Source organism: Macrobrachium rosenbergii, chromosome 52 (genome assembly GCF_040412425.1).
Source record: "Macrobrachium rosenbergii isolate ZJJX-2024 chromosome 52, ASM4041242v1, whole genome shotgun sequence".
Classification (NCBI taxonomy): domain Eukaryota; kingdom Metazoa; phylum Arthropoda; class Malacostraca; order Decapoda; family Palaemonidae; genus Macrobrachium; species Macrobrachium rosenbergii.
In genome coordinates, this window is record NC_089792.1 from 148,740 (window position 1) to 171,239 (window position 22,500).

Sequence of the window (22,500 nt, forward strand, 5' to 3'; positions counted from 1 at the left end):
AATGGATCGTGGAGGGGTTCAGCAGACAGTACCCGATCCGAAGGAGGAAGAGGAGGATGTACGGAAGGCAGCACAGCGTCCACCACGCTCTTGCTGCCTGGTATCCTGACTAAGCAGGACTTTCGTTTTTCTCTTAGTAGGAGAGCTACTCTTGGAGCTGGAAGGGAAGAGCTCCGGGATGCTCCCGTGGCTACAACCTGGAGCCTGTGAAGTCTTATCATGACGTCCCTCAATAGGGGGTAACTTCCTCTTGAGAGGTCTCGACTCCGACGCCAGACGGCAGCCCCGTCTGCTTAGGCCGAAACAGAGAGCCCGAAACAGGAAAAAACTTTTCCCGTGGACGAACCTCATAAATTTCTTGAAGTTCGGGTGCAAGGGGATGTGAAAGCACGCATCCTGGAGGTCCAGTGAGGCCATCCAATCGTGCTGTCTGACTGCTGCTAGAACCGATTTATCATTTCCATAGCGAACTTTGTTTTCTGCACAAGGAAGTTGAGCGCACTCACGTCTAGCACTGGTCTCCAACCCCCGAGCATTTGGGGACCAAGAATAACCGATTGTAGAATCCCGGGGATTTCGGATCTTGAACTCTCTCTATGGCCTCCTTTTGCAACATCATAGACACTTGTTGCTGTAGAGCCTTTGCCTTGGTTCTGTCGTTGCATTTGGCAGAAAGGTCTATTGGTCTTGCTGCTAGAGGGGTCTCCTCAGGCTGAAAAGGATCTTGTACCCCTCTTAGAAGCCCTTTGTTGGCGATCGGTTGAGCTTCAGACCTTCCTCGTAGTGCCTCGGAGTTCAATTCCACGGCCAGCTGATGAAGAGTTAGGGAATCTATTTCTGGTGATAGAAATTCATTTCTGAAACTATAATGTGGTTCAGATTCCACAATAAGCTGTAGGTCCCGTTGCTAAGTCACCAATTGGTTCTTAGTCACTAAAATAAGTCTAATGGTTTTCTGGGCCAGCCCTAGGAGAGCTGTTAATCAGCTCAGTGGTCTGGTAAAACTAAGGTATTTTTGACTGGACGTGACCCCATTAGCCAGGAAAGAGCAAAGATGGGCCCTCTTCTTCAGGATTCCTGCTGAGAAAAGCGCAGCTAATTCGTTGGAACCATCTCCGAGACCTTTATCCATACACGACATCAGATATATGAGTTCTTGATGTCAGTCGTGTTGAATAATTCCATCTTCCTTCCTAAAGCTCCCAGGGTCCAGTCCAGAACTAAAGACCTCAAAGGCCTTAAAAATTCCTTTGAGGGGGTGGTCCAACTCTGATGTTGACCAACAAAACTTCGTTTTCCCCATGGCCACTCGACGAGAAGAGTCAACAAGATTCGAGAAGTCTCCCTGGGAAGAGGCAGGTATTCCGAGGCCGAACGATTCTCTAGTTTGATACTAAACGCTAGACCTTGAAGCTAGTTTGGTTGAAGGAAAAGCAAAGGATGTCTTTCATAGTTTCTTCTTCGAAAGCATCCACTCCTTCATAACTTTAAGCGCTCTCTTGGACGAGCAGGACAAAACCATCTTCGCAAATGCTGCCCTCTTAGATGCCTTTCCAAGAGTAAATTCTGAAGGCGGGGAACTAGCAGCAGTCGGGATAAATTTCTCTGGAAAACTTCCGAAGATAGCTTCATAAGTCTTTTCAAGTCTGATGAAAGCTGATGGCCTTTTATATTGTCTTCGTCAGAAATTTCTACAATAGGATCCACAGGAGAATGCGGGATATCATCATTCTCTTTTTCCGAAGACCGAAATAGCGACGCCTTTCAAAATATTATCATGATGCTCGGCGTCCTGGCGTCCAGTCTCTTGACCCCTGGCGTCTTGGCGTCCATTTTCTTAAAGCTTAACATCTTGGCGTCCAGTCTCATGACGCTTGACGTCCTGGCGTCCAGCTTCTCGACACTTGACGTCCTGGCGTCCAGCTTCTCTATGCCTGACGTCCTGGCGTCCAGCTTCTCGACACTTGACGTCCTGGCATCCAGCTTCTCTACGCCTGACGTCCTGGCGTCCAGCTTCTCGACGCCCGACGTCCTGGCGTCCAGCTTCCCGACGCCCTGGCGTCTAGCCTCTCGACGCTTGATGTCCTGGCGTCCAGCTTCTCGACGCCCGACGTCCAAGAGTACAACATTACCTCGCCTTTCCTATGGCGAGGGCGAGTGTCCTGGGAAGCGTCAACAGGTACGCTCGAGGGGACGACTGCTCGGTAGCTAAAGCCTCTCGCCTCCCTTCGTCTGTCGACATTCCTTCTCACAGGGGTTGGTGAGCTTGGAAGAGGTCTCGGACTAGGAGCACGACAGGACCGAGCGGTCGCACCCTCCACTGCACTTGCACTAATAACACATTAACACTTGTATTTTTTAGATCTCTTATTGTCGATAACATATTATCCCTGCTTCTGTGAGGGATTTTACCTGTTGGCTCAGGGCCTGAATGGCAGCCATCATATCTTTAAGTGTTGGGTCCTTACCTGTTTCAGTAGGGGGTTCAGAGACTACCATTACGGGAGAAGGATCAATAGGGTAGTTAGCGAGGGGAAAAGAAATAACTATTCCCTGGTTATCTCTAGAAGAGTGAGACATAGTACTCTTGGCTCTTCTGAGCCGGTCTTTCAAGCTTTCTCACATATAAACCGCCTATAATAAATCCATTCCCGTTCTTCACACATACTGAGTGGGGATCCAAGGAGACTTTAGCAAGCCGCTTGCATCCCCACACACACATTCTCACACTCGATGAAGAGTCAGACATGTAAGAAATTCCAAAAGCAAATCCAAAAAACGAGCGAAAGCCAAGCCAAAGTGTACTTCACCAAAATAAGTTGCGAAAAAACACAGGCTACGAGCGAAATTCCATCGATGTTACCGGCACAGCGGCAGGGAAGATCTGAGGAATAGTTGGAATGGTTCCAGGTACCTGGGTAGAGGGAGCACAGGTGGTTCACCTGACTACCGATCGGCGATTGCCGCGAGTTTTTGAAATTCTGCCGTGACGTCAGGGACTTAAGCTATATATATAACTACCAGGTAAGTTAGATGTTTAAAAATATCCAAGTAATACTAATGATAAAACTCTTCATAAAAATCTCATAATAGCATGAGTCACTAAAATGGTGAAGAAATCCAGAGGTGTAGAAGCAAATATATATTTTAGAAATATATATACAAAAGAGCTTTCAAGAACCTGCCCAATTCTTAATTGAGAAGGAGAAGAGCAGGTTCAAGAGCTCTCTTTTGTATTTACATTTCTAAAATATGAATTTACATCTACACCACTGTGGATTTCTTCATGATAAGAATCTTCCTGTTACAGCCTTTCAAACTGAGTTTTTTATTTGCTTATCATTTAACACAATCTAAAACAGGCACATGCTTGCAAACCAGTCTTGTGTCAAGGGTAATTTTACAACAGGAAGACTACATAAATACCTTATCGACACACAGGACCCAATTACAGCACGAACTAGTACACACAACAGATGCCAACAGACTGTCAACCGTTAACTCATTCAATTGTATCAGTCAGTGATGTGGGGATTTGTACTTTACTGTAGTATACCTAAAAACAAAAAATTACAACAATGAAGCAGAATAATGAATTCAACTTACGTGAATATTTTCTATGATTGACATTACTTGACGCGACTGAAATCTCTGTGATTGGGAATATCACGACAACTGATTTCATCTGAACCTCAAAGGGTTAAGATCCAAGACTAAGGTACATCATTTAACTTACAAAACAAATTTCATATTTTACATTGAATTCAAATTTTAAATTTCCAAAATGGATTGTATCCAGTCTCTGGAACCACTAGCTCTGTAAGACTGGTTTAGTCTGGAAAATAGACACTAGATTGTTTTGACAAGTGATGGGAAAGGCAGTGCATTAGTTACAAAGAGAGAGATTCCCAAAAGTCTAGGTGAAAGCAGTAGTAAAAGGTCTAGTCTAGAAAATCATGAAGAGAGGTTTAGATAAGGATCTGGAATAGCTAGTAATTCAAGCTTATTGCTGAAGGCAAAGTAGGAAGTTATTTAAATCTAACCCCACTCGAAAAAATGACAAAAATATTCATGACGAAACTGCGCCAAGCTATGAGGGTTTTAGACAAAATTTGCAGCTGACAATGTATATTACCATTGTGAACGTACCTTAAAAGAAACCCAAAACATCCTAATCTAATTCAGGATGGGTCAGATTGACTACAGTGCAAGGCAAATCAAAATTATACTCTCTAGGTCCTGTCTGAAAACAACACATCTGTTTTTGATAAATGACACCAACAAGTTTCAGTTGCATTTCGCCCTCGATGAGAAAAGCAGCATGCACAAGAACACAGGGCCATCATCTGTTACGAAATCTTTTTGTTCTAGCCTTGGTATTGCTGATTTACTGCCAGGATAAACTTTACATCATATGTAGCCAGTGAAACACATTATGGAAGAATTAATTAGCAACAGACCCTGCATCAGGTAGCACTAACCCAATGTACAAAGGCTTTGTGAATAATAACCAGATATATTGCAACTTTCTCAGCAGGTGCCTTGTAACTGTGGAATCATTTTAAGCAATTTTTAACTCATCCTTTTGACCTTTTTTGCAATTTGTCCTTTTATTGACATACCAATGTTAAATGTAAGTTCTCCGCTTTAAGACAAAACTAAACCAAGTGCATCAGCACAAACATTAACTTCACAGACGCAGAGTTTAGGATCTTGGACAGACAGGACTAGCAAAGGCCTAGTGACTGGAATTGTTGTACTGGAAAAAGGTACAACATGATATTTTAATGATAAAATAAACTTTGCTCATACTTACCTGGCAGATATATATATAGCTGTATTTCTCCGAAATCCGACAGAATTTCAAAACTCGCGGCACACGCAGTGTGGCCAGGTGGTTAGTACTCATTCCCGCCGCTGGGAGGCGGGAATCGGGAACCATTCCCATTTTCTATTCAGATTTTCTAGTGCCACTGTCTCAAGAGGGGAGGCGGGTGGGCACTAAAAGTATATATATCTGCCAGGTAAGTACTGTATGAACAAACTTTATTTTATCATTAAAATATCATTTTGTTCATGACACTTACCTGCCAGATATATATATAGCTGAATCCCACCGTTGGAGGTGGGAAGAGACAGAACAGGATTTAGGAAACAAAGAAATGTAGGCGATTGACGCCTTGGTTCCTTATCTGTTAGCATAGCTGACTTCGAGGTTACTGTCACCCAAGCCTGCTTCTGCTTTTCTAGAGTCTCCAGCAAGGTAGGGACCTATAAAGCTGGAGAGATCTAGATGACCTGTCCACGGGGGCGTGACCACAATAGGACTAGATCATGCGACCATACAGAGAGGGAAAAGGAGCAACGACCAACCACCTGACCGGCCTATCTAAGGCAATGAACCTAACATAGGCTAAAAAACTGGGACGTCCATCTCAATGGCCACCCAACAACCAAAAACACAACAACAAGATTAAAAAATACTACCTAACCCCTAAAGGATAGGATGAGTACTGCCCTCTTCTCCCAACATCGTGTCTGCGGAAACGTATGGTCCCAGCGAAGAGCAGTCTTCAAATGTTGTCTTCACATCCTGCAAGTAATGCTGGCGAACACTGAATTACTTTCGCCAGAAGGTGGCACCAAGAATATCATTAAGGGACATATTCTTTTGGAAAGCCACCAAGTCGCGATGGCTCTTACTTCATGAGCCTTTACTTTCAGAAGTCTCATGTCACCTTCTAGGCAGGAGGAATGAGCCTCTCTAATAGTACTTCTTAAAAAGAATGCTAAGGCATTCTTAGACATAGGAAGATCAGGTCTCTTCACCGAACACCACAGACTGTCCGATGAGCCTCTAGTCTCCTTGGTCTTGGCTAAGTAGAACTTGAGAGCCCTGACAGGACACAGGACTCTTTCTGACTCTTGCCCAAGCATCTCCGTCAAACCTTTGATTTCAAAAGACTTGGGCCAAGGGTTTGAAGGATTTTTGTTCTTAGCTAAGAACAAAGGATTTAGGGAGCATACAGCATTAGGACCCCTAAAGCCAATATGTTTGCTAATGGCTTGCACTTCACTAATCCTCTTAGCTGTCGCCAGAGCCGTTAGGAAGACAGCCTTCCTAGTCATGTTCTTGAGGGAAGCCGAAGACAGAGGTTCGAAAGCACTTGACATAAGGAACTTCAGGACAACATCCAGATTCCAAGAAGGTGTCCTGAGTTGCGGAAGTTTGACAGTATCGATGGATCTCAGGAGATCGTGAAGATCCTTGTTGTCGGACAAGTTCAGGCCTCTATGTCTAAAGACTGCCGACAGCATACTCCTATATCCCTTAATAGTTGAGACTGCCAGATTATTCTTTTGCCTGAGATGAAACAGGAAGTCAGCTATTTGTGGTACAGAGGTCGTGGTCGAGGAAATTCCGTTGCTCCTGCACCATTTCCTAAAAACAGCCCACTTGTACTGATAGACCGCATTCGAAGAAGGTCTCCTGGCACTGGCGATAGCCTTTGCCACTGCTCTCGAAAATCCTCTTGCTCTTGCCAGCTTTGTGATAGTCTGAACGCAGTCAGACTCAGAGCGGGGAGGTTTTTGTGGAACCTTTCGAAATGCGGCTGCCTGAGAAGGTCCACCCTCAGTGGAAGCGTCCTTGGAAAGTCCACCAGGAAGGCCAGGGTCTCTGGGAACCAATCTGCTGCCGGCCAGAAGGGGGCTATTAAAGTCATCCTTGTTCCTTCCGACGTTGCAAGTTTCCTTATCACTTCTCCCAGAATCTTGAAGGGAGGGAAAGCGTAAAGGTCTCCAGGCCTTTCCAGTCCCAGAGGAGAGCGTCTATAGCTATTGCTCCTGGGTCTAGGACAGGAGAGCAATAAAGAGGGAGTCTTGTCGTCCTGGACGTGGCAAAGAGGTCCACTAGAGGACGTCCCCATAACCTCCACAGTTCTAAACATACCTCCTCGTGAAGGGTCCACTCGGTCGGTAGGAGCTGATGTTGCCGACTGAGAAGGTCCGCTCAGATATTCTCCACGCCCGCAATGAACCTTGTGAGGATCGTGACCCCCCGTGCATGAGTCCAAAGCAGGATCTCCTCGCTAGGATGAACAGGAACGGATCGAGTACCCCCCTGTTTTTTGAGGTAAGCTAGAGCTGTGGTATTGTCCGAATTTACTTGGACAATTCGGCCTGAAACTCGGTCTTCGAAGAATTGAAGGGCCAGCAGGATAGCCCCCAATTCTTTGAGATTTATGTGCCAGAACACCTGTTCCCCTCTCCAGGTGCCTGACACTTCCTCCCCTCCTAGTGTTGCTCCCCATCCTTCCCTGGACGCGTCGGAAAACAACACTAGGTCGGGGCTCTGAAGACGAAGAGAAACCACTTCTGCAAGTTTTAAGGGGTCGAGCCACCACCTCAGGTGATCCTTGACTAATGGAGAGATCTTCAGTGTCTCTTCCAGATCCTCCTTGTCCATCCAGTTCTCCGCCATGAAAAACTGGAGCGGTCTGAGATGAAGCCTTCCCAGGGAAACAACTTCTCCAGCGAGGAAATGGTCCCCAGCAAACTCATCCATTCCCTCACCGAGCATGTTTCCTTCCCTAGGAAGGACGAAACTTTTTCTAAGCAAAGCAGCTGATGTTCTCGGGATGGAAAAGCTTGAAAAGCCACTGAATCCATCTGAATCCCCAGATAGATGATGAACTGCGTCGGGATCAGATGGGACTTTTCTTGGTTCACAAGAAGTCCCAGGGACTTCGTCAAATTCAGCGTCAAAGTCAGGTCCTCCAGACACTTCCCGAGAAGAGGCTCGGATGAGCCAATCGTCCAGGTAGAACGAAACACGAACACCCGCCAGGTGAAGCCCCTCGCGACATTTTTCATGATCACCGTGAAGATCATGGGAGCAGTGCACAAAACCGAAGCAGAGAGCTCTGAACTGGAAGACTCGTCCCCCAGCACAAACCTCAGGTACTTCCTTGACTGAGGATGTATGGGAACATGGAAGTAACGCATCCTGTAAGTCCAGAGAGACCATCCAATCTCCTGGTCTTAAAGCCCCGAGAACCGACTGGGGCGTTTCCATCTTGAATTTTTCTTTCAAAATAAAGCGATTCAAGATGCTTACATCCAAGACCGGTCTCCATTCTCCTGACTGTTTCGGGACTAAGAATAGTCTGTTGTAGAACCCCGGAGAATCCAATTTCAGAACTTGTTCCACGGCTCTCTTCTCTATCAACTGCTCCAGGAGGTCTAAAAGAATCTGTTGCTTCTCTCGATGGTAAGAAGGCAACAGATCCCTGGGCGACGATGCAAAGGGGTGGCAACATGAGAAAGGGGATCTTGTAACCCTTCTCTAGAACACTTAGAGACCAGGAGTCCGCCCCTTTCGTTCTCCAGGCTCCCGCAAAATAAAGAAGCCTGGCTCCTACTGGTGTCTGGAGGCGAAAGGAGTCACTTTTTCCCCTAGGTTTTGAGGGGGCTCCTCTGGTGAAACCTCTTCCTCGGGAGACGATCTAGAGGAAGAAGTTCCTCCTTGAAAGGGCTTCTTCTTCCTGGCGGACAAAACTGAAGCTGAAGAAGAAGAAGGAGCTGAAGGACGTCTCGAGAAGAATGTGCCAGAAGATCTTGCGTGGCCTTCTCCTTAAGACTAGAAGAGATGTCCCGAATCAAAGACTGGGGGAATAGATGGTTGGACAAAGGTGCAAACAATAACTCTGCCCTTTGCGAAGGAGAGACTGATTTAGAGGTGAAGTCGCAAAACAAGGCCCTCTTCTTTAAGAGGCTCGTACCAAAGTGAGAAGCCAGTTCTTCTGATCCATCCCTGACTGCCTTGTCCATACAGTTAAGGACACTAGAGAGCTCCCCCAGGCTGATCGAATCAGAGCTCCTAAGCTTAAGGTCTAAAGCTCCCAAGCACCAGTCCAAAAATTAAACACCTCCATGGTGCGGAAGAGACCCTTGAGATGATGATCTGTCTCTGACAAAGTCCAAGAAACCATAGCAGTAGACAGATGGGACCTTCTGGGAGCGTCAACAAGGCTGGTAAAATCCCCTTGAGAAGAAGAAGGAACTCTAGGACTGATATCCTCTCCTGTCTCATACCACATACCAGCCTTGCCAGAAAGTTTAGACAGAGGCACTGCAAAAGAGGTCTTGCCATGGGACTTCCGTTCCTCCATCCATGCGTTGAATTTCTTAAAAGCCCTCTTGGTAGCCAACGAAGAAGTGATCTTCATAAACCCTGGCGCTCTCCTCGCTTTGGAAGAAGCTAACTGTGAAGGAGGAGAGAGAGGAGCCGAGGGTTTAAACTTGTCTCCGAACAAGTCTTTAAGAAGTCCGGTTAAGACTTGATAATCGGAAGTAGAGGAAGCAGACGAGGGCTCGACGTCAGCAGGATCCGAGTCGCTAGAAACCTCTCCCACAACAGCCGGAGAAACAACCGAGTCACCCAACACTTTAGGGAACGAAGGCCTTGAGGTCCAATCACGAAGAAGGGATCTTCTTTTCCCAGGCGAAAGAGAATGCTCCGGAACGTCCTGAGGAGCAACAGAAGGGACGTCCTGGGGGCGCCCTGGTGGCGTCCTGAAGAGAGTCCATCCGGCGCCCAGCCCAAAAGTCCAGAAGAGCGTCCTGCCGAGTGTCCTGCACGGAAGCGCCCTGAAGAGCGGCAACCGAAGCGTCCTGGGAAGCAGCTCGCGGGCGCGTCACGACGGGAACTTCGTGAACTAAGAGGGACGAAGGCGACGACCCAGGAGACGGAGACGAAGAAAAAGGAGCAGGAGAAGGAGACTTCCTGGACTTCTTGACGGGCAAAGTCAAGTCCTTGCGACGACGAGGAGCTGAGTCCCTCTCAGGAATAAGAGAAGACAACTGCTGCTGCATCTCCAACAAAATCTTCTTAGACGGAGAAGAATCAAGTCTGGGGGGAGAGACAATCCTATGGGAAGACGATGGGTGAGGGGACGCCTTCTTCTTCCTCACAGGAGCAATAAAGGTTCTCTCCTTAGAGCGACTGGGGCGCTCACAAACGTCCTCATCAGACGAAGTCCTAGTCCTCTTCTGCGGTGGGAAAGCTTCATGATACCCAACAGACGAAGAAGACTGACGAGAAGCGTCCTCTTGAACGAAGCTCCTCTTAAGAGGACGAGAGTCCTTCCGAGAGTTTCACCCCTTACGAGGGGAGGACGCCTCGGAGGACGAAAAGCAGTCCTTGAGAATACGTGCCGAAGCACGATCTCTGGCAGCCTGGGAAGTGACAACAGGACCTGCCGAAGGGACGTCAGACAGGTGGGAAGCCCCCGTAACCTTGCGGCTTTCGACATGCCTTCTCCCTGAGTCCTGGGAGTCTGACAGCAGTCCAGGCCTAGAAGCATTATGGGGCCGATCTGATGCCCCCTCCACAACACTGGGGGGAGCACTACACTTCACAACACTTTGAAGAGATGACACTTTATTTTCGAGCGCACGGATGGAGTTAATGATCTCCGCCAGGGCCAAACCCTCCGCAGACACAACATCAGGGCCCGAAGGCAAAACCACAGGGACAGGTGCAACAATATCTACTTTAGGATTATCAGGAGAGGAAATAACCTGACTCTTGCACACACTCCTGGAGGAGGACCTCCTGACCCTGTCACGCTCCAACTTGCGAACATACGAATCATACGACTTCCAGCTCGCATCAGACAAAGGTTCACACTCCTTACATCGATCATCTATCAGACAAACATGGCCCCTACACCTCAAGCAAACCGAGTGAGGGTCTACTGAAGCTTTCGGTAGCCTCACCTTACAATCACTCATGCAACATACATGAAAACTAGCAGAACTAGATCCAGACATTTAAAGAGCAGTCATAAGCAAAATCAAAAACAGTCCAGAAAAAAGCGTGTGCCAATCCACAGTCCAATGTCCAATACCAAAAGTCAAGAGAATACTTAAGTGGAAAACTATGCAAGTTAACGAAATCCAGAGGCGGAGGTACTGTAAACAGATGTTAACAGTACCGGCGACAGAGAAAATCTGAATAGAAAATGGGAAAGGTTCCCGATTCCCCCCTCCCAGCGGCGGGAAAGAGTACTAACCACCTGGCCACACTGCGTGTGCCGCGAGTTTTGAAATTCTGTCGGATTTCGGAGAAATACAGCTATATATATATCTGGCAGGTAAGTGTCATGAACAAATTTCAGTTTACAATGTCAATCAGATTCATGACAATCACCGTTGTGAACCATGGAATGCTAGTGCAAACACTGGCTATTAAATGAGTTTTGGCTCTTCCAGAGTTTAGAATGGAATAGAATATAGAATTTAGAATTTATAGGCCAAAGGCCAAGTGCTGGGACTTACCAGGTCTTTCAGTGCTGAAAGGAAAATTGAGAATAGAAAGGTTTGAAAGATGTAACAGAAGGAAAACCTCGCAGTTGCACAATAAAACCACTGCTAGGAGTGTGTGGACAGCAAGATGGAAGAAAGAGTATGAAGGGGGTACAGTAAAAGGAATGAAAGGGGTTGCAGCTAGGGGCCAAAGGAACGCTACAAAGGACCTTAAGTAATGCTTACAGTGCACTGTGTTAACTCTGTTGAGAATACTTATGCATGACATTGCGCTTCTCACTCGTCATTTGTTTGTGTTTCTTTATGTTTAAGGTCGGATCTCCAATGCAAAGTCAGTTTTTTAAGTCTGCCTTTAATTTCTCCTGCCATACTGGTCTACACAATCAACAAATGGCAGCAGAGCGTGGTTGTGGCAGGAAGGAGGAGATTAACAAGTAATTAGAAGAAAAGACAACGTAAACATGGGTAGCGTCAGCAAATGTGGTGGGCAGCTGGTGTTACCAGTATTCGGTGCTGATAAAGGTTATGGCTGCTGGAAACGAGAGCTGAAAGCATGGCAGCTTGTCACAAGTATTGAGAAAAAGAAACAAGCTGTGGTTGTTGCCCTGCCATTCTCAGAAGAAAGCGAGGTGAGGAGCAAGATTTTCGAGGAAATGAATATTGAAGAGTTGACAGTCAAAGATGGAATGAAGTTTTACTGTAACACTTGGGCATGTGGTACAAGAAGGATGAGATGTCAGCAGCGTATGAGAGTAAAGAAGATTTTAAAGATGTAACAGGAGGAAAACCTCGCAGTTGCACTATGAAACAATTGTTAGGAAAAGGTTGAAAGTAAGATGGAAGAAATGTACGAACAGATGTACAGTGGTACCTCGGTTTCCGACGCTAATCCGTTCTAGAAGGAATGTCGAGATTCGATTTTTGTTAATTCGAATCAATTTCGACCATAAGAAATAACTGAAAATGGATTAATCCGTTCCTGACCACCAGTCACTACTCCAACCTTGTCTTTTTATACAAAACACTACACACATTACAATTAAATAAGTTCAGAGTTAAATAACTTACCTTATTAAAAGTCTTCTTACAGTTTTAAATGCATACTGTATCAAAAAATTGGCCTACCAGTGGTAGACCAAGCGCTGCAGGCTAGGCTAGGCAGCCCATATGCACTCCAGAATGTACAGTACTGTACTGTAACGGGTAATGGGAGACAAAAACTGTTGTTAATGATAAATACAATGAAAAACAAGCCTGGTCATTACATTAAATTAATAATATATTAAAAATAAGCCGAATGTACTGTAGAGTCTGTTATAAAAATTAAGAAAAAGTCTTAAGTTACGTCGGCATCGGCAGCTTTGTGGCAAGCGGCGAATGTAAACAAACCAGGGCGCCGTCCTGGTGGCGTATCGCGGTACTACTGTAATTACATAAACATTGTGTACGTTCAGGATTGTATTAATTTATGGTAAATTCCATTCAGAGTCTACTGTAATGTATAAAATCACTGCAAAACATCTTTCAATAAATGTTATGATACCCTAACAAGTATTTTTCAATAAAATATCCTTGTAAGCAGAATCCCCGAGTTAACCTTAGGCTAACCCTTCTTTACCGAGAATCTTACGGCATTCACTAACGGACAGCACACGTAAACTTTGCATTCGCTACAGAAGTGCGCAAGTGCGCCTCTGTCTAAAAAAAAATCGAGCATGAGACTATTCCTTGCAAGCAGAATCTCCGAGTTAACCTCAGGCTAAGCTCTTCTTTACCGAGAACCTTACGGCATTCACTAACGAACAGCACACGTAAACATTGCATTCGCTACAGAAATGCACAAGTGTGCCTCTGTCTAAAAAAAAAAAAATCGAGCATGAGAATGTTCCTTGTATGTAAGCAGAATCTCTGAGTTAACCTCAGGCTAAGCTCTTCTTTACCGAGAACCTTACGGCATTCACTAACGAATAACAGCACACGTAAACATTGCATTCGCTACAGAAATGCACAAGGGTGCCTCTGTCTAAAAAAAAAAATCGAGCATGAGACTGTTCCTTGTATGTAAGCAGAATCTCTGAGTTAACCTCAGGCTAAGCTCTTCTTCTTTACCGAGAACCTTAAGGCATTCACTAACGAACAGCACATGTAAACATTGCATTCATACAGAAATGCAAACGTGCGCCTGTCTAAAAAAAAAAAAAAATAAAACCAACATGAGACTGTAGCCTATGTGCGCTGCAGTTACACTTGTTTCAAATTAGTGTATGTACGTAATACCATACTGTATGTACTAAATTTTTCGTCATCAATTATTGTTACATATGTACAGTATGTGTATCCAAATGTCTGAATGTACAGCACTGTATGTACAGCCAGCAATGTTTTGCTTCATCATACACCTGGCAGCAGTGGACAACCTCCGATGCTTTGTTTTTTCTCTATGTACCGTAGTAGAAATCTTAAAGAGGCCTACCACCTCCGTGTACCCGACACGTATTATGCAACATTAAACGGGTAAAAATGGAGTTTTGAGGGAGAGAGGAAGTTACTGTACAGTAACCCAACATAGACAACACAAAATCTTAAGAGGCCTACCACCTCCGTGTACCCGTTACTATGCAATATTAAACTGGTAAAAATATGGAGTTTTGAGGGAGAGAGGAAGTAAACCTTAAGAGGCCTACGCCCAAAATGTACCGTTACTATGCAATGTTAAAGGGATAAACAAGAAAACCAGAAATTAACTCATTTTTCATTTTATTATTGCACTGTATGTACTTAATGATTACTAAAACTAGTCTACAAAAGGAATCCTTAATACTAGCACAAACATAAGACTTAATACTACTGTATACTTAACATTACTTAATACTGTAAATGCGTTGTTACTGACTATGGACTGTACACCTTACACCTAAATTGAAATGTACTGTACACGTTCTAATGCTACACCTAAATTGAAATTACTGTACACTATTTACTGTACACGTTCTACTGCTACTCTTAAATTTACTGTACTGTACACTCTGTTACACAGCTGCTCCTCTCCAGGACTTGCACGCCAACGAAGGGTAAACCTGTGGAATAAACACAAAATCAAATGTAGAAATGGTTTGAGCTGTAGGCTAATTTACAAAAAAACCCTTAATCTTACTGTATGCACAAGCATTTCCAGGTCACTTATAATCACAAAAACTTTTTCACAACCAGTAGGCTACAGCTTTATCCATACTGTACCTTGACGTTGATGAATATGTACAGTTGCCCCTCACACAAGCACTGAACTCCTCCAGGACTTTCATTCAACGAAGAGTAAACCTGTGGAATAAACACAAAATCAAATGTAACAATGGTTTGAGCTGTAGGCTAATCTACAAAAGAATCCTTAATCTTACTGTACAAGCATTTCCAGGTCACTTATAATCAAATTAAAAACTTTTTCACAACCAGTAGGCTACAGCTTTATCCATACCTTGACGTTGATGAATATGAACAGTTGCCCCCCCACACAAGAACTGAACTCCTCCAGGAACTTCACTCAATTACTGCACAGTAATCTGTGGATTAAACACAAAATAACATGTAGAAACATCATTTCCTGTTATGAGCTGTAATAATACACAAAAGCCTTAATCTTACAAGCATCTTTAGGTCATTTATAAACATTAAAAAGGTTTTAACAACTAATACGGCATGGCCCATACCTTGACACTCATGAACAGCTCAGATGAACAGCCCAGACTCAACGGCTTTGGGAGATTCATTCAATGGAGTGCAGTACTGTACAGTAACCTGTGGATTAAACACAAATTGAAATGTACTGTTAGTAACTCAATGTGTACTGTATTTATGGCACCTTTCATTGCTTTAACTTGCATGAATAAATATTCACTGTACTGTATCTCTAGGTCATTTATAAACACTAATAAAAGTTTTTAACCACGACAGTAGGGCCCATACCTTGGCATTGATGAGGATCTGGATCTGTGGAGATGGATGTGGAGAGGAGGTATGGAGAGAGCATCACTGGTTGGAAGGGGAATCTCCTTCCATACAGTCTGATTGCTGCTCTTCAGGAGATTCCTCTTTTCTCTGTTTTTTGGCACTGGGACCGGGCTGGTTTTCTTCTTTAGAAAAAACCTGTACAGGGTCGTCTGCTGTTGACGTTTTTCAGGTGTTTCCTGTACACATTGACTAAGTTGTCGTCAACATAGTCAATAGCCCGGTTCACTACAGCCTTGTCATGGTGATGCTTCTCGAAGAATTCCTGGAATTTCTCCCAGTGCATCAGCATCTCCTTGATTTCTTTAGTGCCTGTAGTAGGCACCTCCTTGCTCTCCTCCTCTTCAGACACCTCCTCAGCCAAAACCTTCTGCTGCTCCTTGTGAAGTTCCTGGAGTTCCTCTGTTGTCAGTTCCGTGTTGTGTTCTGCCACCAGCTCCTCTACATCATCAGAACTCACCTCCAAGCCCATGGACTTGGCCACAGAAACAATTTCCTCAACATCAGCGTCAGGCAGAGGAAGGGGTTCAGCTTCAGGGTCATCTCCAAGCTGACTTGGGGAATCAAAACCCTCGAAGTCCCTAAGAGGAGCCCCATCAGGCCAAAGGTTTCTCCAGTCTGCTGGAAGGGTCCTCTTAGAAACTTCGGCCCATGCTTTATTTATCAGCCTAACACAACTGAGGATGTGGAAATGTTCCTTCCAAAATTCAGTAAGTGTTAGGCTGGTTTCATTGGTGACTTCAAAACACCTTTGGAAGAGTGCCTTGGTGTACAGCTTTTTGAAGTTTGCAATGATCTGCTGGTCCATGGGCTGGAGTAGTGAGGTAGTTCTGGGTGGCAAAAACTTGACCTTAAGCCAGCTGAACTCGTCAGCCAGCTCATATTCCATGTCGGGGGTGGGCAGGGGCATTGTCCATGACGAGGAGTGCTTTCAGTGGCAAACCTTTCTCTTCGAGGTATTCCTTGATAGTGGGGCACACACTTCAGAAACCCACTCTCGAAAGATTTGCCTAGTTACCCAGGCCTTAGCATTTGATTTCCACATTACATTCAGCTTATTTTTAAGAACTTTATGTTTCTTAAAAACTCTGGGGTTTTGGAGTGATACACTAGCAGAGGCTTGATCTTAAGGTCCCCACTAGCGTTTGCACACAACAGTAGAGTTAACCTATCCTTCATGGGTTTATGGCCAGGCAATTTCTTCTCCTCTTTTGTAATATAGGTCCTCTTTGGCATTTTCTTCCAAAAGAGGCCTGTCTCATCACAATTGAACACTTGGTTTGATACGAAACCATTCTCATCCACGTACTGCTGGAATTCAGTCACGCACTTTTCTGCAGCTTTCTTATCAGCACTCGCTGCCTCCCCATGCCTAACAACACTGTGGATGCCACTTCTTTTCTTAAACCTATCAAACCATCCACGACTGGCCATAAACTCATGATCGGTACTTTTCCGAACCTGGTGTACTTTTTATCAAGTCAGTGTGCAAACTTTTAGCCTTCGCACAAATCATGGCCTCGGATACGCTATCCCCGCAGCTGCTATCCCCATCCCAAGCTGTTTTCATTGACCCAAACTAATAATAGTTTCTCAATTTCCTCTATTACTGGGGGCCTCTGCTTCGTCAAACTCGTAACCCCTTAGCAACACTAGCACTCTTAATGGCTTCTTTGTTCTTTAAAAATGTGCTGATGGTGGACCTGGGTAACCTATACTCCAACGCTAAATCAGTCACACGAATGCCCCTTTCATACTTTTCAATTACCTCCTTCTTCAGTTCAATAGTAGTCCTCACAGTCTTCCTCTTCTGCTTATCAGCTGTGGCTGGCTTGGGACCCATGATTCGAGAGAATGTAGAATTTTGCAGGAGACAAAAAAATTCACCTGTACAAGCCTGCACTTCTTGTTTCAAACAGCAGCGGCAGCGTGAGTGGGCTTTAAGTGCTTTTAAATGTGCGTGGAAGAACGCCACCACCAACAACGCCAACTAGCTTGGCGGCGTTACCAAAACACTTTTGTTTACAAACATCATATGTTTTTCGACGGGTCGGATCGCGTCGGGCGCCGGGTCGGATTCGGTTTTGTTCGGGAACTGGCGCAAACTTTTCTCGGCATTTCGTGTCGGAATCCGATTTTGTCGAGTTTCGGTACGGTCGAAGACCGAGGTACCACTGTATTAGTAAAATGAATGAGAGGTTGCAGCTACGGGCCGAAGGGACACTGCAAAGAACCTTAAGTAATGCCCTACACTGTACCATGGGAGGTACACTGACGGCATTACTCACCTACAGGGGCTAGGCAGGAAAAGTGGCAAACCATACAGGACAAATCTGTAATCAAAGTTGATACGTTGTGTAAAACATTTCAACTCAGAACCAGAAGCTACAATTCTACAATTAAGTATTGTGTTGTGAATGAGTAGGACAGACTCTTAGCTTTTTATCTTACCAGACAGTGACACCTACATTTGCCTTGTGTACTGGTCCCACCGTCATGCCAACATTCTCCAGTTTGTATTTCTTCTCTTCATTCGGGTTTTCGAACTATTGCTTCGGTCATTCAGTATCATTTATATTTCCAGTGAAGTGAGATTCAATAATATTCTTGATATCTGTAAAAATTAAGTCATGTATAAGAACTGTGCTTTCTAATACTGTATATTCAAGCTTGATACCTAAATCAGTTCTCATCTTCTACAATGTTAACAGAAAATGTCAAACACTTTCCATGACTTCTATTCTCTTACTAACTTCTATTTATCATACCTTTGTAGACTACTGAATGCATGTCACATTTCTGATTTCACCTGCTCCAGCTGTGTTTACTTAAGTAATGTACTCAATCTGACAACTCCTTTTTCCTTTCACTCTTGATGGAGCTTAAAAATGTTACTTACAATGATACGCAGAAGGATCAGTCACCAACAAAGACTTGGAACTGGACCAGTACTGATGCCATTTGTATTGCACTGATGTTACAATCCATTTTCATTTTGATACTTTGTAACCTATTTTACCTCGTTCCATTTCCGGTCACATTTCTTCCTGTGGTTCGCCTTGTTGTCAACTGCAAATGATAGTAATAAAGGTCACACAAACTATTTCCTGTGAGTATGCAAACCAATATTTTATGCAAGGTTTCATTATCAGTACTCTGATATGCTCTACATTACACTGCTTCCTCAATTAGCAAAAACACAATCTTTCAGGTTTATGTATGAGTTTTTACAGCACATTTTCAAGACTATCACAAACTTACAAAGCTCATTTAGAGCACTGAGACAAAAGTCGCATGCTAACAACAAAAAATTCTTAACAATCCAGTAAAGAAATTAACTCAATTTAAAATTAATTGAAAAATATAATATTCTTGACAATCCAATAAGGAAATTAACTCTATTTAAAATTAATTGAAATGCATCAAATAATAGACTGCATTAAAACATGTCATAAACACACATTGGAAACATAACATTGACGCTTACAAATCACAAATGGGTTTAGAACAAGTCACCGATCATATGTAGAGCGTGTATCTTTGACAAACGGTGGATAATCTTAAGGAGCAGTGGTCAGGACATTAATATTACCAACAGGTGGTTGGCTTGTTTTCAACCTGTTTGTGGTTTGTGCAAGATAAGTAACCAGTGTGTGTTTATCAAGTGTTTTACTGCAGTGTGAGTAATGAACCCTTACCTAACCACTTACACAATACATAACAAAGATATCGTAACCACCTAAAAGACAACTGTTAACTTCCATATGATGAAATTGGTTCTCAGCTTTTAACAATACACTTTCTCTCAGTGGTCTGGTTAAACTAAGATGACATGTTAATCAAAAACTGCAGAAATGCTGAGGACATTTATAATACCATAGAGATACTGATTAAGTGTACCAGTAGCTAAGCTTTTCAAGTTGAACAATTTTATTCATGGCTCTTTCCACTGCTGAATGCTGAAAATATAGCTTCACTATCATACCACAGATATAACCACTTCAACAGTTTTTATTACTACTAGCCTAACCATGCTAGCCAGCTCTGTAGTAAAATATATGGCACAGAGACCTCATGGGATCACGTTCAGTAAACAATCTGGTAGTATCTTTAAACGCATGGATGTAATCTCTCAACCAGTACAGTTTGCGTACACAAAAATGTATAAATCTAAAACCTGATTTTGTTAAGCATCTATTCATATTTACACTCTTTTTTAGAGAGTTTACCGTACATGGGTTGACATTTTTCTGTTATTTTACTTGCTTTACAAGAGTTTAAGGTTGGCTGCTGTTAAACTGTAATTTAACCTTGAGCTGTGTGTGACCCACTGGCGGTTCTCTCTGCCCACTGGCACAGACGTGCAGTTTTCAAGGGTCAATTACATTTTAGTCACAGCCGACCAACAAAATATTATTTTAAGTTCTTGTTTAGCAGGTAAAATAACATAGAAAACGTCAATTGAGATAGGCTAGCTAAATGAAAGACAGCCGGCTTAGAACAGCCAAACTTTTTTCTGTAGAATTACCAATGACTTTTTCTCTGTAGAATTACCAATGACTTTTTTTCTCTGTGACTTCTTTTTCTGTGATTTTTTTACCCGACTCCGTGGTAGTAGGTTCAAACTATCAATGCCTACCCTTGTCTCCTTACTCTGCATACTACCCAAGGGCACATCTGTAGGGTGCGAGAGGACTACATTAGCCTACCTAGGATGGGTTCAGATTGATAATTTAGGGCGAGGCTAGGGTAGATTACAGTTTCGTATGCTGGGCCGCCTAACTCATTCTGCCATGCCAAGATCCCTCCGCCAAGGTAAGTAGTTCCACCCAAACAGCTGACGACCAACGACCCGAAATGCCGCGAGATCTGCTTTGCCCAGCGACCTTCCTCAGTCTCGTCCGGGTTCAAGAGTTGCTAACATGGCTAGTTTCGTGTCTTCCGTGTCGTATCCGACCCACGTGGAATTTGCCCCCTTTAAAGCTTTCCTCGAATTAATTAAACGTGCATATCCCTTAAACGAGAGCCGTTTCAAAGTCCTCAAAATGCGGTCTAATGGAAAAGAATCACAACAATCATGGGACGCCGCCAACCAAACGTATTGGTCAATTCCACGAGGTCCTGTTCCCCCAGTTCCAGTTGTCCAGATCCACAAAGCCAGTGTCCCAGCGCCAAAACGAAGAAGAATGGAGCCACCGATTTTAAATCGGCCATTCTGGATTTCTCAGGCGATTCCGACTTGAATGAGGTATGTGCTATTTTGCAAAGTTAACGATTTACTAATTCCACGGCCCTTCTGGGGTCTGGGGGCGAAGCCCCAATAAATGAGGGCATGCAGTCTTATGTTGGGGTTAGGTCGGTTTCGTTAGTTTAGGTCAACGACCTAGGTTTGTGGGGTCCAGACATGTAATGCCCCGGCCAGGTAAGTGAATATGTACCTAGGTTCATGTTAGGTCGGTTCCGTCAGGTTGGGTCGCCATCTTGTTGTATCCGTCCGCCGATTCTCTAGCCGGTACCCACTGCCACCTGGTGGTGGGTCACGGCTAGTGAAATCGCAGACTGAAACCCACAGCACAGAAACTGTAACGCTCCCTAGGCTATACCCACAATACCCTCATAAGCTCATATGTGGTTTATATAATCCTATAATAACTTTTATTGTAATGATGGAAATCCTTCTTATGAATTAATGACAATACCCTTCATAATTGGTGGACTGGAAAAACGAATTGGTTTTCATCTTATCAATAAGTTGACTTAACCACTGAAATTGAGATTGTCTATGATCAGTGTGCAAAGGTAAGTGCGTAAGTTCAACCAAGTGCGTAGTTGCGTAAGCTCAACTCGCACTGTTCAAGACGATGTGGCGACTTCAGAGGGGAAAGGGATGTAGTTCCCCTTATTTTCATTTGAAATGCCATATTTTCTCCCCTTGTAAAAGGTATGCACATATCTTAGTTTATGTTGTACATGTTGCCATAACACTTAATAGTGTTCTTGTGTATCTTTGCCTTAATGTAACAGCAAATTACCGAGAGTTGTTATGGTAATGTTACGTAAGTTGCAACATGATGAGCTTGCATGTGGTTGCAGTACCACCAACCATAGGCTAAGATGTGTGATATTCTTCCATTATTTTATGAATATATATCAATTCTTGACTTCAATTCCACCTCTTATGCATGAAAAGCCAGGCTAACTGTGTAATGTAACAGTTAAGTTAGGCATGAGCACAGCATAGCCTAGGCTAAGGACTGCATGCTGTTTGGCACAAAATGGCTGTCCTAAATGAACTTTTTGTATTACAGGGAACCAGTCTAGGGCATTCGTAATACATGAACCAGTCTAGGCATTCTAATACATGAACCAGTCTAGGGCATTCTTACAAGAACCAGTATAGGATATCTGTACAAGAACCAGTATAAGTGTAAGAACCAGTTCTAAAAGCTATGGAAGGAACATTAGGAATAAGTTGTTTACACCATGTAACCTACTAAGAAGCATTAAACAACCCGCGGAAGTCGGCGTTTCCCTCAACCCTAACTACAAAATGAAGATTAGTCCGTCTACGACGTCAAGTACCAGTCCAAGCTAAGAGTAATCCGGGATTTATTGACCTAGGCCGGTGTGTTACACTTGTGTGGCCTATGCCCAGGATTGAGTCGTTACGTATAGGCTAGTCTGAGTTAATTGTCCTAAAATGAATGGTAGCCTCCGAATGTAAGCCAGGACAATTGACATATCAAGCCATGAGTAGTATAAATAAGAATGACATGTGGAGAAGTAAACATGACATTATCAATAAACTTCGACCTGGGCCAAAGACCCTGGGTGAGCTTAGGGTATGCCATGCAAATTAGGGTAATCAGTGGCCCAATTCAATTAATTACTGGTGTTACACTGTTTCGACTCTGAACTAACACAAATACCTTATTAGGAAACGTTAATAAGCCCCATACCCATACCCAGGGGGCAAAACATAGAAATTTTTTATATACGTGATCGACGGTATTGCCTTGGTGGACGACCACCCAAATGCTCATCTATTCTTTCGTTTCTAGACGACGTCTGGCATTAATTACCGTAATTATCGCTCGAATTATTACTCACCTGGAATCGAATTACGTTCCAGTTACGATCTGCCGTTCCCTCGGAGAAAACGAACCA

The 22,500-nt window shown here is 43.9% G+C and overlaps 1 protein-coding gene and 2 long non-coding RNA genes across 7 annotated transcripts in view; all 3 read right to left on the bottom strand.

The window, feature by feature from the left end:
* Positions 1-1,764: 1,764 nt before the first annotated feature.
* On the bottom strand, positions 1,765-2,499 carry LOC136833834 (LWamide neuropeptides-like). The gene is made up of 2 exons (XM_067096134.1): positions 2,413-2,499; positions 1,765-2,142 (listed from the first exon to the last, which is right to left on the bottom strand). The coding sequence occupies exons 1-2, from the start codon at positions 2,497-2,499 to the stop codon at positions 1,765-1,767; spliced, it is 465 nt and encodes a 154-aa protein (XP_066952235.1).
* An 823-nt stretch (positions 2,500-3,322) lies between these two features.
* LOC136833975 (uncharacterized) overlaps positions 3,323-22,500 on the bottom strand; it is a 19,250-nt gene continuing 72 nt past the window's right edge. Inside the window, exons 1-4 of one of the 4 annotated variants that reach the window (XR_010851632.1) lie at positions 22,444-22,500; positions 18,233-18,402; positions 17,785-17,947; positions 3,323-3,556 (exon numbers count right to left, since the gene is read on the bottom strand). The exon at positions 22,444-22,500 is cut by the window's right edge and continues 72 nt beyond it. This is a non-coding gene — a long non-coding RNA (uncharacterized lncRNA). Of the gene's footprint in view, positions 3,557-17,389; positions 17,948-18,232; positions 18,403-22,443 lie in introns of those variants that run through there. The other 3 variants (XR_010851631.1, XR_010851633.1, XR_010851630.1) reach the window with 3 other exon arrangements.
* On the bottom strand, positions 14,036-15,487 carry LOC136833976 (uncharacterized). Of its 2 annotated transcripts, XR_010851635.1 has the most exons (4): positions 15,292-15,487; positions 15,036-15,123; positions 14,804-14,888; positions 14,036-14,649 (listed from the first exon to the last, which is right to left on the bottom strand). It is a non-coding gene; the product is annotated as an uncharacterized lncRNA (long non-coding RNA). The 2 variants fall into 2 exon arrangements; XR_010851634.1 differs by having other exon boundaries at positions 15,036-15,486.

Bases quoted from the DNA above. Each gene is read 5' to 3' on its own strand.
- LOC136833834 (XM_067096134.1), bottom strand. From the start codon at position 2,499: ATGGTAGTCTCTGAACCCCCTACTGAAACAGGTAAGGACCCAACACTT. The intron at 2,143-2,412 runs GTAAAATCCCTC...CCCTCGCCATAG, and splicing joins TTCAGGCCCTGAGCCAACAG to GAAAGGCGAGGTAATGTTGT.